General features: G+C 43.3%; 1 protein-coding gene across 2 annotated transcripts in view; it reads right to left on the bottom strand.

Moving 5' to 3' along the window:
• PTCHD4 (patched domain containing 4) overlaps positions 1-14,121 on the bottom strand; it is a 90,161-nt gene extending 76,040 nt beyond the window's left edge. Inside the window, exon 1 of one of the 2 annotated variants that reach the window (XM_064650686.1) lies at positions 13,327-14,121. In XM_064650686.1, the coding sequence (XP_064506756.1) occupies positions 13,327-13,926 (600 nt within the window). In that variant the 5' untranslated portion in view covers positions 13,927-14,121. The remainder of the gene's footprint in view (positions 1-13,326) is intronic. The other variant, XM_064650687.1, reaches the window with a different exon arrangement.
• Positions 14,122-14,644: the final 523 nt, after the last annotated feature.

Raw genomic sequence — 14,644 nt, 5'->3', positions numbered from 1 at the left:
GTCATACTCTGTGGGACAGGGTGCTTGTGTTGTCTCAGACAGCACAGGGCACATTTGCAATGGCAAACAAGTGATAAACAACGGTGTGAGACAACAAGAAAATTTTGCGTTGTCCCAGAACTTTCATCCAAAGATTGCAGGGGCTGTTAACAACTGCTACTGATCAAGCTCTGCATGCCTGGAAAAATATCTCAATGCAGCCCCTGTGCTGTGGAGGACTGGGAGGACCCACACAAAGTACAGCAGATGCCGAGGTCTTGGTTCAGACAGTAATCACTGGTCACCAGTGAGGTTCTGGCACAGCCCAGGACCCTGCTGTGTAAGGTGCTGTGCAAACACACAGCTGGAGAAGCTGCCCGTTTTCAAAAAATCTTCCCATCTGATGCTGGATTTTCTTCAGTCACTGTATTTCGTAGAGTGAACTGGTGATGCTGACAAAGGAGAGGTCCCTTCCCTCTCCATCCTGAGACTGCATCTCCTCCCTGCCAAGCTTGGGAGCAGAAGTTCACGTGGCGTGTGGTGAAATGGATTGGAGAAAAAATCCAAGTTTATGCAAACTCAACAGGAGGGGAAGAAAGAAAAAATAAGAAAAGAAGACAGATTTAATCCCCTCATCCCCTCTTTGCTGCCAGCTGGCAAAGCGTTTCTTCAATTTCTGTGCTCAGACCCCACAGTCTGGTGGTAATGTCAGCAATGCTACACCTGAATGGCTCCATCCTCAAGGTGGCTGTATTTCACAGCTGAGTATTTGTCCTTACTTCAACTACACAATTAACTTCAAGCAGAGTTTCTGATTTGGATGTGCCTCTTCGACCAGAACAAGTCATAATTTAGGCTCTGGGGTCCTGAGGCTGCCTAACCAAACCTTCAGGATGGAAATACCAGGACTACTGGGTTGCCAGCTCCAGCAGAAGAGAAAAACAGGGCACCTCTGGAAGGTAATTTTGATCTTACATGGACTGAATCTCATTCATTCAAGGATTCTTTCTTAGGGATTTTAGTCCTCCTAAAGCCCCCAGTGTCCCAAACCTTAGTTGAATTAACTTCCTAAAATGCTTAAAGTTAGGTTATATGTGTACCTAGATGTTAACATACTGCTGCTGTTAAGAATGAGCTCAAGATATCAAGGAAGATGAGTGTTTAATTACTCTGTAAAAGGATTTCTAGAGAAATGCAGAATATTGACTGGAAATAATAATAGTATCAACAACCATTTGAGATGTTTCCCTGCAGGACAACAAAACTTTTCTCCCCAAATAGACATTTTACAATTATTTTAATGTAACAGATTTTACAATTATTTTAATGTGATAGATGTTAAAAAAAAAAAAAAAAGTTTTTCCAAAATCCCCTACAGTGCAAAGTGATTTTTCAGTCTATATCGGTACAGTCTATTTGGAAAGGTTTTAGTTCTGGCAGAACAGGAAGGACTGGACTTTTGATTTTTAAACAAAAATGCTGCAGATGGTGGGACCTTGTGGTATTTAGCCAGCTTTGGACTTCAAACAAATATTTAGGGAAAAATTCTGATAGAGTAAGCCAAAGAGTAATCAGATATAAAGCACTTCCAGATGATGGAATCTTAGCATTTGTCTTCTGAGCACTATGCAAAATCTCTGTCTCCCTGCTGCAATAAACTGTCAATATCTGGCAATCTATTTTGCAGGAGGATGGCATTTAATTCCAGTTCCTTCAGTGGGAGCTAATTCCTTATTCAGATTAATGTATTTTAGTTCTTTTGCAACTGTCTAATAATAATTTTCAAAAAGAGTTTTTCAAAACCCTGTCAGAGACTTGGAGTGAGACAAAGTTGCAGTGGACTTGAGAATAAGCCTAGATTTTACCCACGGAATTATACTGGGAAGTTTTTTCTCATGTCAGTGCAAGTGCAGATTATTCCTTAGGTCTTTTGGAAATGCTTCACCTGATGTAACTCTTTTCTATAAAGGTCTCTGGTCCATGAAATCTCTGAAGGGTGAATTCATCCCCTCCTAACGTAGATGTTTAGAAAAACTGAAATGCATTGCTTCTGGAGGTTCATTCTTCTCTCCTCTGATTGCACATTGGGCCCAGTTTAGGGTAGCTGCTGAATACAAAAAGGCTCAGATTGGAGGAAATGGATCCCATCTTTGGCATGAGTGATCCTGTAATGACTCTCTGCATGAACACCCACAAATTGCAACATCATGGACCCTCAGTGTTAGGGTCACAGGCTGGCTCTGAAGACAAGACCAGGTCCCATCCACTGCAGCAAAGGTCCTGATATTGTGGACATTTGTCAAGAAAAGGAGACAAAGTGGTCTGACTCCACAATTCATTTCACAAATATCATCAGCCTATTCCTGGACCCTTGGTCTGCAATCATGGTCAAGTTGGACAAAAAATAGTAGAAATGGTCCAGCTGAATATTTTCTAACTATCCTGTTCAACTGAGTTTTAAAAATATTTGCTATGATAATCTTTCCCTGGCACAATCGGGATATATAATTAAAAAACGACAAAATTCAACATGGATGAAATTGAGCCAATTTGTGACATTAGGAGTATTAGGATATTTGAATTTGAGGTGCTGGGGAACAATCATATGATTCACAACATGGCAAAAGAACTTAAAGGGATCATCCAAATCAAATCATCTGTCAAAAATCTAGTCAGCACAAGCTTCCAGAAAAAGACTAATTTGTTTCTAGGAAGATAACAAAAGGACCAAAACAAAGCAACAACCAAGGCTTCCCTGGTAATTTAACACATCATCTAAAGCCTCCAAAGCAGTATTCAAACTCAACATAGGGAGATGTGTTTGTCCTGCAGAGCTTGATCTGCAAGAAGGTGAAGGATAAAGGAGAACATCGAGTACTGAAATGTCCATCCTTGCTAAGCAGTGTCAGAGTTAGAAGTAAATACAAGTGGCCTTTCTCTGGAGGCTGCAAAATCCCAACTTCAACATCAACTTTGTCTTTGACCTTGATCATATCATTTAAGTGCTTCACCTTCACTTTTTGATTTGCAAAACTCAGATAACAGGAATCTATTCCAAAGGAGGACCCTACATTGCCCTTTGGGCACCAGAATACAAACAAAACTCTTCAGAAAATAACATTATTTTCTGTTTGGCTTTCTAACTGCTCTGGTTCTGTCTGTGTAAATTCTCTGACTCGGCTGCTGCTGACATGTCCTCCTTGTTTAATATTATCTGTGAACTTCACTCCTGTGCAATTCAATTCCATTTCCCGATAATTAATAGAGATGTTAGATGAGACCAGACCTAACACAAATTCTCCAGATACCCTGCAAGATACTGTCCATAAACTTGTTACATTATCATTTATCATGGTTCTTCGTTTACAGTCTTTCAGCCAGTTTCCAACCCACATGACTGATTTCCCATTCAAGCCAATCTGAATTAATTTTTCTGTTATGGTTTACTCATAATCCTGCACAGGCCAGGAGTGGGTTAGACTGACCTTATAAACCTTTTATGTCTTTGACCTCTTGATGTTACATGGAAGAGGTGTGGGATTGCTCATAAAATTCCAACAAGCTCTCTAAATTTCCCCAGCAGTAGCACAGCCCTCCTTTATGATGGGAAAATCAATGTAAGGGAGAAGTCACGGCAGAACATGAATTCTTGAATACATGCTCCTGCACCAAAATCACCGTCCCACACCCCAAACTGCTCCTTCACCAATCAGTATCTGAAATGTCATCCTTTCTATCCACTGTATCCTTATTGAACAGGCTCTAGGAAAACCCAACTCAAGTGGTTTAAGGGTGGACCTACATTTCTTTGAGCTTCATCCTGGGCTATTCTCTGTCCTGGTTACCTTTTTTAGCTGCTTTAAACAAAATGAAAACATGTCTCATTCTGCCTTATTTTTCCTTGTTATTTTTGCTACTTCAAAAAGTAATTGGCTTTTCCACAAGAACAGTATCAGAATCGTTCCTAAAGGAGCTTAGTTCAGATCTGTTAAGTAGTGACAAATGACCTGTTTTAACTTGGCTTTTGAGGTGAATATTGTGATGAAAAGACCATGGACCATATGCAATTACAGCATTTGGCATTTATATAAGACGAATTTCCCTTCAAGGATGTCCTCTTTTTCCCACCTCCAAAATCTGATACTTAAGGCAAGAAAATGGTAAAAGTAAGAATACAACCTTTATTCTTTTAGGAGAAAACAAAAAAAAAGCCACAAAAAAACTCCCAAGACCAAACCAAACCCAAAGCACTCTTTTCTCTAAAATTAACTTCTCAAAACCAAAACATAAAATACTTTATGAGAGCAGTGGAGCTCTTAAGCTTATCAAGCTTGAGAAATTTTTTTAATGTATATACCTAAAACCTAATACCTGTGCTAATCTTGAAGCCTGAGGAAAGAAAAGAGCGGACAGGAATTTGTAAATCTTCAGAAATGTTCACATTTCTCTGCTGGTGTCCCAAATTTCTGCGCAATTTACTATGATAAATCTGTTGTACATCAATTGAGTGACCAGTGTTTTCTACATGCACATGGGAAATCAGTTATGGGTAGGAAAATTAAGGTTAGTTAACAAAGAAACACTACTAGAGCATTTATTACCATGCGTTCCAGCCACCCTTGAGGAGAAATGGATTTTTCATCTGGATGCAAAAGTCTATGTGTTGAAATCTCTTTTGGGGGATGTTTTGTGCTTATCTGTGATTAAAACCTCCCTTCTTTGGTAAGAGTCATGAACATGAACAAATTGAAGTGTAAATTTTACGGACAAAAATTCATATGAATATTTTCAGGTTTCATCCACTCTGCACTGAATTTTTTAATGTATTTGGTTAATGAATCAAAATCTACTCTAAGAAATTATCCTGGAAAATGGTTAGGAAAAAGGTGATTTATATTTAAGTCACAAATCCCATCAAAGAGATGGAGTTGCATGATGAAGTACTGCTAACAACATCTTCTCAATGAACTGCAAAATTTTTTACAAACTAAACCTGCTTGGAAAACTGGAAGCCAGGACCACTTCTCCCATCAATGCAGTGTCTTGCTCTCCAGTGAAAAACAGCATTAACAAGAGCCAGAGCATCCTTTTGGGGGCACATTCATGTCTAGGGGGTCTGGGCTGTGTCCTCAGCCATGCAGGGTTCCTGCCAGACAGAGCCTATGGCTGTGATTTTCCTTCCCCAAAGTTTGAACATGGGAAAACATTTCCTTTTAAAATGATTTTGGTTTTTTATCTCCTTCATTTTCTAACCCAAAGTATAATATGAGAGAAAAAGAGAAAAAAAAAAGGAAACATTTTGTTGACGGCCTGTCAAAATGAAACTAAAGGAAACTGCCCTTCTCTTGTCATCCTCCAAAATGAAATCAGGGGCAAGGTAGACAGTGTTTCACAGATGCTTTTGGTTTCAAGAGCACTGTACCTTCTGATAGGAAAAGATTAATCTGAAATTTTATGGGCCAGCCCTACGCACAGCACAGATAATACATGATTTAGCACAGGCAATACAAGATTTAGCACAGAAGCAGCAAAATGCTCCATGGCCACTGCTGAATCGTAGCACCCTTTAGGAAGCTGTTTGACACATGTGCAAAAATGCACCATGTATGTGGTAATACTAACACCTCCCCACCAGACTGACAACACTTGGGTAATGCTGGTGGAAACAATTACACAAGGTGTAATAAAAGCAAGACCCTGTCTTACACAAGGGCAACTTTTCTGTCTTGTTTCAGTACCAAACTTGGGCATAAATTTTAGGTGCCCCCTGAACCAGTTCTTTGGGTGGTGTTCATGTTCCTTATATATTGTGAGAGGATACACGTCAGATGTTTGGGCGTCCCTGTGTAGGTCTTCAATGGCAGCTCCCAGGTCTCCTACCAACTGAACAAAGAAATAATTATGGTAGATTGGACCATATTAGGAGCCCCTATTTAATCCCACTTGCATGTCCTTTGTAGGTGGGCTGCATTCAGCAGAGAGTCTCTGTGACTTGCTTTGCATTCAAAGGTGTGGGGCAGCTAGGCAGAACTGCCCTTTACCTTTTCTGGTGCCCTCAGAGCAGACAACTAAGCTTTAGGGCTTGTGCAACCGGTATTTCTAAAGAAGAATTATTCTGTGAGACACCAAAGCATTTGCTGTTATACATATTCAGGAAGCATCACATACCTGTGCTGCCAACTAACTTTTCCGTCTTAGTTATAGATTGTTATCAGACAAAACCTCCTGCAATATTACCCAGCCAGTGACATGCCAGTCTGTCAACCCAGGATCACCCAGCAGCTCCCTGGCTGTGGTACCAGTTTGCTGGCAAGGGTGGAATGAAGGAGGGCATATGTGGTGGCAAAATATAAAACCAGTGAGAAAAGCTGATCTGGCCAACTCACAGCTGTGAGACTGTCTAGTGTGTCACAGAGCCACTGTTGGGCGTGCAGAACTGGCATTGTGCAGGAATTGCTCACCAATGTGTGAGTGGTGTTAAGGAAGAAAAAAAAGCTTCAGCAAAATTTCTGTTCAATACCAGAGCTGCCCACTAAGAAATTATTACCAGTTTGCCCTTGAGCTGCTTCTACAGTAATTCTTTAAAGTTGGAAATCTTCCCACTGCCATCAGGTCACCCTTGCTAGTGTCATCAAAGGTCTTCAGCACTCCACCCAAGGCTCCTGCTCCCAAATGGCCTGACCAGTGTAAAAGTGAGGCTAATTCCCACCTGGTGAATCCAGGGCTAGGGTAACGACATGTGCCACTGCATGTGATCGTCTCTGCAATGCTCAGGAGCTCTGTCACTGCTCTCTCCCTTTGTAGGATGCCTCATAGCCTCACTTCCAAGAACTTCCTTTACTGTCTATTCTCCACATGAGCATCTTGCACCTTGGTAGGTAGGAAAACAGAGAAAAGGACTAACGTAGTGAGAAAGAGAGGTTTAAAAGACTTTATAGTTTGCCCTTTTAGCCTCCTGTTGTGTTCCCCTCTCCTTTCCATCACACACAGCACCTGCTTTCCTCCATCACTGAAGACTTTTCTTCATCCATTTTTAAAGCTGTTTCACAGCTCAAGTCCCAGCCATGTCTCACTGTTTGCACTAGGAGGGTGCAGTGGATGTGGGACCTGCATAAATTAAAAGCTTTCAGTAGAAATGTGAGATCGTGATTTTCCTAACTCAATTCACTTGGAAAACCAGTCAGCAGTTTTTTCACTGTGACGTCTGTAATAAGCACTATGCAGAGTGCAAAGAGGTCTCTTATCCCTTAATGTTTGAAGAGGTTTAATACAGGTTTTGCTATTAGATTACTGTTTTTGAAATGTCTAGCACAGCCTTACCTACATCATTGTTTACCAACTGACAAAGGTATGCATAGACACATACACGTAAAGGATGTTAAATAATTTAAGAATTTTTTGGCCATATTTATTAATCTAATTTTGTCCTTACAAAGTTCCTCCCACTTCTACCATAGAGCATGTACTTAAACAGTTAAAGCTGGTTTAAGGATCTCCTCTCCGAACCTCTCCGAACCTCTCCTCAAAAGCATCTTTCTCTGGGAATATGACACATGTTCTTTACTTTAATTGTAAATCTAAAGAGAGAATTTCAGAGCCCTCCAACAACTCACATAGCCAGTACAGTAAGGGGCTCCAAAGATATTTTGTAAAGGCGTAGGGTACTATGTCAGTGTTAACATTGCCAAGTGTTAACCAAATATTTAATAAAGGAAATAAGTATTTTGTTTATGTCCACAGAGGACTATCTGTTGTAGGAAGATGGAAAAGTGCTACTGGGCTTTCTTTCTTCGGCAAGCAGTTGATATCTATCCAAGATCCATGGGGATGAGCCATTGCTACTAACTGAAGGGCTTTTCGATTGCATCTTCCTGTTCTCTCTACCTAAACAACCTTCCAATTGCTTCTCTGTTATTATTCATATCAAGGCCTGGCACTGAACAAAAGGCCACATCCCCCAGCAAGTGCTGACAAAACTAAAAAGTGGAATAGCTGGGAGGGTGGTGATGGCATGAAGCAGATAACCAAGGTCACCCAAAAGGTCAGTGGAGAATATTTTCCTTGCAGTCTTTGCTGTCTCCACCAGCTCATCCAGGTGAGGAGGGTGAGAAGCCCTTCCTAGTCCTGCCAGCCAGTATGGAAACAGAGTTGGAAGAACAAAAGGGTCTTTTTTTCCCAAGTAAGTTTCCCAACCTGTGAGACAGAAGACGCTACCAGCCTTCAAACATTTTCCGCTTGCTTTCATGCTACTGAGCAGCTGCTCCGAGCTCAGCCTGCCCAATCCTGTCTTGATCTGAGAGGCTGAGATGAAAACTATCTGCAGCCTCCAGCCTTCCTCTTCTGATCTTCTCCCTGCATGTTTTATTATTTTGCTTTGACTTAGCAGCTTTTGCCGGCCACGGAGCACTTCACAAGATTCTGACCCACAGGTTTGGATTGGGGCGGGGGGTATCACAAATGAGTACAGAGCCACATTGTCTCCGAGGAAGCATCTGCTCCTTGGAGTTAATCTTATATTTGAACTGATTTTACTGAAGGAATAATCAGTTTGTGGACATTATTGGTGCATAGATGCCTATTCTGATGTAGGTGGGCTCTGGTTTTATATCCTCTCTGTCTCATGGAGGTGGCCCATGCCTCAGGGACTTCTAAGGAGGGATTAATCTTAGAGCAGTGGGAAAGACTCCACGAATGCAGATGGAGCAAGACTCGTTTAAAAGTACAGCTGTTTGTGTGAGAAAAACTGAGAATCTGGCCATGACCAAATTTACACTTAGAGGTTTCAAGATGTTCAGTGAATGCAAGTAACTTTTCTGCTTATGCAAGAACAGATTCAATATCCAGCTGATGTGTTTATCACAAATGTGGTAATAGAGATCTCTGGTTTATTGGGTGCTGTTTAGCATAGTGTTCATAAATGACTGATACTTAATTAATTGAAGGCAGTATTACAGAAACCAATCTGTTGAAAAAGATTCCTTTAAACCAGCAGTTATCATATTCATTCTGATCTCAGAGAGGCAAGTTCTCAGTTACTATCTTTTCTCAGACAAACTAGCAAATAAACGTGAAAAGAAATGGTAAAGGTGAAATACCAGAAAAAAATATTTTCGTGGTTTTTTCCCCTCTGGCTAAGGACTGTGTTCAGAAACAATTTTTATTATTTTTTTAATTTTTTTTCTTTTCTTTTTCCGGAATAGGACAGCAAATTTTCTGGGGTTATTAACAAATTAGGGTCAAAAAACAATCTCTTCCCTCATATTTGACTCTACACAAGAAGTAATCCCCATGTAATCAATAATTCTGTCTATACCAATGAATAAACTGTGTCTCAGACCACACTTTGGCCCCCACACTGGGGCCAAGGGCACAATGTGTCCACTTCTAAGAACACTGCACACTGTTATGCCGAGGACAGAGTAGATATACCAGCTAGAAGTGAACCTTTTCCCATGCTGTCCCTCAAGTCACATCCAGGCACTGTCCTGGAGGTCTCAACTGACAAAAATAATGCCAAGTTTTGACAAAACTTGAGATTTAACAGTTTGATGACCGATGGTCAGTGTAGATTTGCTCAATCTATGCAGTTAGGGCACAATCCAGACCCCAAGCACAGGAGCACCATTTCTATGTCCTGGAGTGAGGAAAGCATGAGGAATCTTTCTCCAGGACATATCTCAAAAGTCTTCATCAAGACTTCATACATCCAGCTTTGTTTTCCTGCTCCACCACGGTCTATCTGCATGACCTTGGGCAAGTCACTCTCTGACTGGGCTGCAGACTGCAGCGTAGCAATAACCGTGAACAGGCTAGATACTGTCCCCAAAGCAACGGGAGCTGGTGTTTTCCTATAATCTAGTTCACCTGAGCTAGTCTACAATGACCCCTGTGTTGCCAGAGTGGATTTTAAACCCATCTCAGGAGTTGGAAACCATGCTGCAGTCTGCGCTCTGAATGTGAGTGCCTTGTCTCTGCTCCTTCTCTGGCAAGTGGAAAGATCAAGGCTTCCTGACTCTCAGAAGGGCAGTGAAGATAGAAGTATTCAGGGCTACAACCTCTTTGAACATACAGCGAGTAATGGTTAAACAAACATCACCCTCCACATACAGATTTCCTCAGCAAAAGTCGAGCAGTTTCATCAGATTTTGCAGTCCAATAAGTGCTGTTTCAAAACTAGAGCAGTTTGCTTAAACTTGCTCAGACAGCTTCCACAAAGTTCCCATGGGAGACCTGTCAAGAGCTCACTCTCAGTCAACTTTCAGCCAGCCTCACCTCAGAGAACTGAATGAATTTGGCCTCCATCAGGAGATGGGAAGAAGGACAAAGTGAGAGCTGCTCACAAGGTTTGGGGGAAATGAAAAACTACAAAGTGTTTTACCAGCTCCCACATGGAGCAGGAATGAGGTTGGAGCAGCTCAACATTGTCACTGTGGTTCTCAAACCAGTACAGTTTGACACTTGACTCACGTCAGCTGGGACACTTGGGGCACCTTCATGCTTTGTAAATCCCCATATTGTTCTTAGAAGATTTTTTTTCAGTCTGAGGCCATTATTAAAAGAAAAAGACAGCAAAATCTACCAGTATTAATCAAGCAACATGACCTTTGGGAAAATGAGGCAACCTAGAAGATCTGGTGGGTCTTAGTGATGCAAAAAAGTTTAGCTGAGAAGAATCCCGAGGGCACGGACTGGTGAATGTGATGAGCTCTGGTCCACACTGAATAAGAGCAGGCAGATTTGGCCCTCTCATTTGCAGTCCCATGAGGTTTAGCCACAACTACTCCTTCATGTCACAGCTCAAGAGCGAAGAAATAAAAACCCTCACAGATACAGCCACAGGGGTTGTTTCCCCCTACTGAACACCCAGAAACTGATCTACCCTAGTGGGTGCAGCATCTGAGATATTTCTGGTTAAGCACAACTGGACACCTCAGAACAAGCAACACAGGCCTGGATTTCCACAGCTTTTGCTCAGAGGTGCAAAGAGAGGGAGGTCAGTAAATAGCCCGTGAGCCTCGATTAACCCAAGACTTTGTTCATGGCTTGAAGGAGAGCACACACCTTCCTAACCCTTGATAGATGGGACAACAGAGATGACAGGGATGACCTAGAGAATTAATCTATACAAAATAGTAATTTATTCCCAGCAACTGGAACCAAAGAGACCAGAGGAGGTGAGTCTCTGTGGACACACCATCGCTGAAGACCAGCGCAGGTTCAGGGCTGGCTATAGTTCCACAAAAAAGTCCTTACCATACCTGAACACAAAAAATTGTGGCAAAGTGTATTTCTTTTTCTCAGTAAAAGCAGGAACTCTCCTTTTCCACAGAAATGGGTTGTAATTGCTGGCTTTTCTCTGAAACACAGTCACAGATTTTGGTGGCTTTATGTTCTTTCACTGGAAAATGGGTAGAAAGCTGCCTGTTCTGTCCAACTTTAAACTGAGATACATAGGAGCATTTATTCCTTCATCCAGAAGATGATATACAACAACTATTTGGGAGTTTGAAGGTGCTGGGCTGGTATTTTGCAGTGCTTAGAGTCAGACATCTATGCTTTGGGAAAATCTTTCTCTCTGTGTGAATTATCTACCAAGCACTTTTATTCCAATAGGTCACTAATCTAGATCACATATCTTGTCCTTTGCCTTTATCTTTAAAAAAGGAGGAGCTGTAGGCACTATTCTAGTAAAAAAACACATTGCAGGTGACCCCATCCAAGTTTTGCCAAACTCAGTTAGTGTTTCTCTACACAAGAAAATTAATCTGGATTGAGAGAGTGGGATGACAATTTCTGTACAAAAGTGCATTATAATTATATTAGTCTAGATTATCAATGTTCTCCACTGAACTACCTTAATCTTAACTTTAAAGACAAACAAAATGGAATAGAAGCACTTTAATTCTGCAATAGTGGGATTGTCTTTGCAGCCAAGTAGAAGATAGAATTTGTTCAGGGATATTTAATCCAGAATAATTTGTTTTTCTGAGTACTCCTTGCACTCAGTACTTTCCAGCAGCAGCAAGGACACCTTTTCATTTCCACACACTCAGCTCAAGCAGCCACAACTCTGCACAAAGCAATTACTGTAACATCTACAACCACAGGACCAAATCCCAGCTGTCCCACCCATCCCTTTTACTGAAGCAAGGAGACCAGTAAAAACAATCTATGTCTCTGTTTCAGATTTTGGGACAGAAACTGACTTTATCTTTTTTTTTTTTTTTTTTTTTTTTTTTTTTTTTTTTTTTTTCTTGTAAATGAACAGGAAGAAACAAATTATGATTTCAGGATCTTGGTGCTGGTACTTGCAAGAGCACTACCTCCCTCATCCTTGAGGAACTCTTTGAAAAAAGAGGGACAGGTAACCCCAAAGATCTCTGGTGTACAAGGAGGACCGTATCCTCCTCCCTATGACCTGAGCCATGACTAAATAGCATACTAGGGAGTTTGTTACACTCTGGTAAATAAATCCTGCCTCTGGTGAAATGCCCAAGGGAGCATGCAGATACACTGTCATCCACAGAAAGTTCTTCCCTGAGCCACCTGCAAACTTTGTACCTTATTTACTCACAGCAGGTTAGTCCTGGTGAGCTGAGTTGCTCCGGATGGGAGGGAAAGCAGATGGGAGCTTTTATGCCAGGGAAATAGTCCTGACATAATTTGTGCCACAGTGTTTATTCTTTTATTTGGAACCACTGAAACTACTTTCACCTTTTACCTTGTTTCAACTTTGCTGGAAGTCTCCAGCTGTTGGTATCCATCCCAAAACTCCAACCCATCCTTCAGTGACAGAGTTAATAATTTTCACACCGAGAGGAAAAAAAAAATCCCACCTCCCCTTCTTTGCATGCAGGTAAAGAAGGCAGGACACCTGAATTCGCTTCTGGCCCAAACCTCCTGCTGCTCCTACAGCACTGGAATGAGCAGGCAGATACAGGAGCTCACTATGTCTTTGAGGAAAGCTTTTTCTGGGCACACTAAAGACAAATCATCCCACCACAGCAGTGAGGCTGGAAAAGGTAATAGTGCAACCCAGCTCTGAACCACCCACCGACCTCCTCTCCCTTTTCCTCTGTATATTGAACCTTCAGGGCACTGCAAGGTCTCCCGGTGCTCAGGCTCTCCGCTCCCTGCTTCTCCTGCTTCAGTAGCATCCAGTCCCCCACCCTCCCTCCTCTCCCAGAACAATAGCAAGGCACCGGATTCAGCTGCTTCCCAAGGATAGCCCAGATCACACACATTTCCATAGAGAGAGATAGATATGATTATATTCCTCTTTGCTGTTTAGGACAAGAAATGAAGTGCTGCCTCTTTAATTGGCAAAAGCATGCAGTAAGAGCATACCTTCAATTTAGTGTTGGGATAGCTCACTTGCACCCTGGCTGTTGTCTTATTGGAGAGGGCAGCCTGCCTCAGATCCTCTAGCACTGAAATAATATCATCCAGCACGCATTTCTTATCCTGATTTCTCAACACACACAGATGGGAAAAAGTATAATTATAGCCTTTGTAGTTCACCTTCATTTCCAGCACGGCTCGGTGGATCTGCAGGATCACATCAGCCTGATGCAAAATATTGCCTCCGGGTTTGGAGAGGAGAATCACCCTGCCATACCTCCCCGGGGTGTGCAAGTCCGAATACAGTTGGCTTTTGGATTGATCGAGGGAGAAAAGGCTGCTGGCTAAGCTCCTCTCGATCTTGGCCAGGCTGTGGCTGGGGGCTACCAGGCTCTCCAGGTCAGTGTCAGGCTGGAAGCGGTTGAGCAGGCTGAAGCCGAAGATGATGGTCAGGACTGCGGGCACAGTGAGGAAAAACACCGGATGCCTGCTCACGAATAAGCCCAGCTTGTAGAAAAACGACTGGAGCCCTCTGTGTATCACCTGCCGCAGCATCCTCCACCAGATCCAGCCTGCAGATGCTCCTGGCCGTCTTAGAAAGCACATGTGACATGTGTAGCTCCTTACCCCTTCCTGCCAGTTTCCCTTTCTCTCTCCCTCTCTCTCTACTACTCCTTTAAAAGACTGCAGCAAGTTGCAGCAAGACAGCCAAATATTGATCAATGGGGTGTGTGTGTGCGTGCGGGTGTGTGTGTGTGTGCCGGGGGTGGAAGGGACCGAGCAGGGGAGGGAGGAGGACGGGGGGGGTCCTTGCCTTTTTTCCCTCTTTCTCTTCCCCCCCCCCCCCCCGCTCTCTCTCCTCCCTCCCCCCGAGCCAGCTATCATCGCCGCCCCCCTTCCCCTCCCTCCCCTCCCTCCCGGTGCCCCCCTTTCTCCGGCGAGGCTCGGGCGTTGCACCGGGAGCTCCGCAGTGCCCGCTCCGCTCCGCGCCCCGCGCAGCCCTGCGCCCGGCCCAGCTGCTCCGGGGCGGTGCGGGCAGTGCCCTCGCACTGCTCGCTTTCTCCCCTCCACGCACACACACATACACGTACGGAATTTGCCGGGGCAGGAGGATGATGCTGCATTTTGACGTCCCCCGACCCCACCGCGCCCCTCCCTCGCCCCCTCCTCCCCATCCCCGCCGGCTGCCGGAGAAGGGAGAGCTCCGGCTCGGAGACTTGGCGAACCGCTTTCCCGCAGCAGCAGAAGCAGCAGCTGCCGCCGCGCTCCTCTCTCGTTCCCCGGTCCCGCGGCTGCTGCGTCCCCTCGCTGCACTCCCCTCTTC

This window comes from Pseudopipra pipra, chromosome 3, assembly GCF_036250125.1.
Source record: "Pseudopipra pipra isolate bDixPip1 chromosome 3, bDixPip1.hap1, whole genome shotgun sequence".
In the NCBI taxonomy this organism is placed as follows: domain Eukaryota; kingdom Metazoa; phylum Chordata; class Aves; order Passeriformes; family Pipridae; genus Pseudopipra; species Pseudopipra pipra.
The sequence above is the reverse complement of the archived record's forward strand: the minus strand, read 5'-3'. Positions and strand labels throughout refer to the sequence as shown.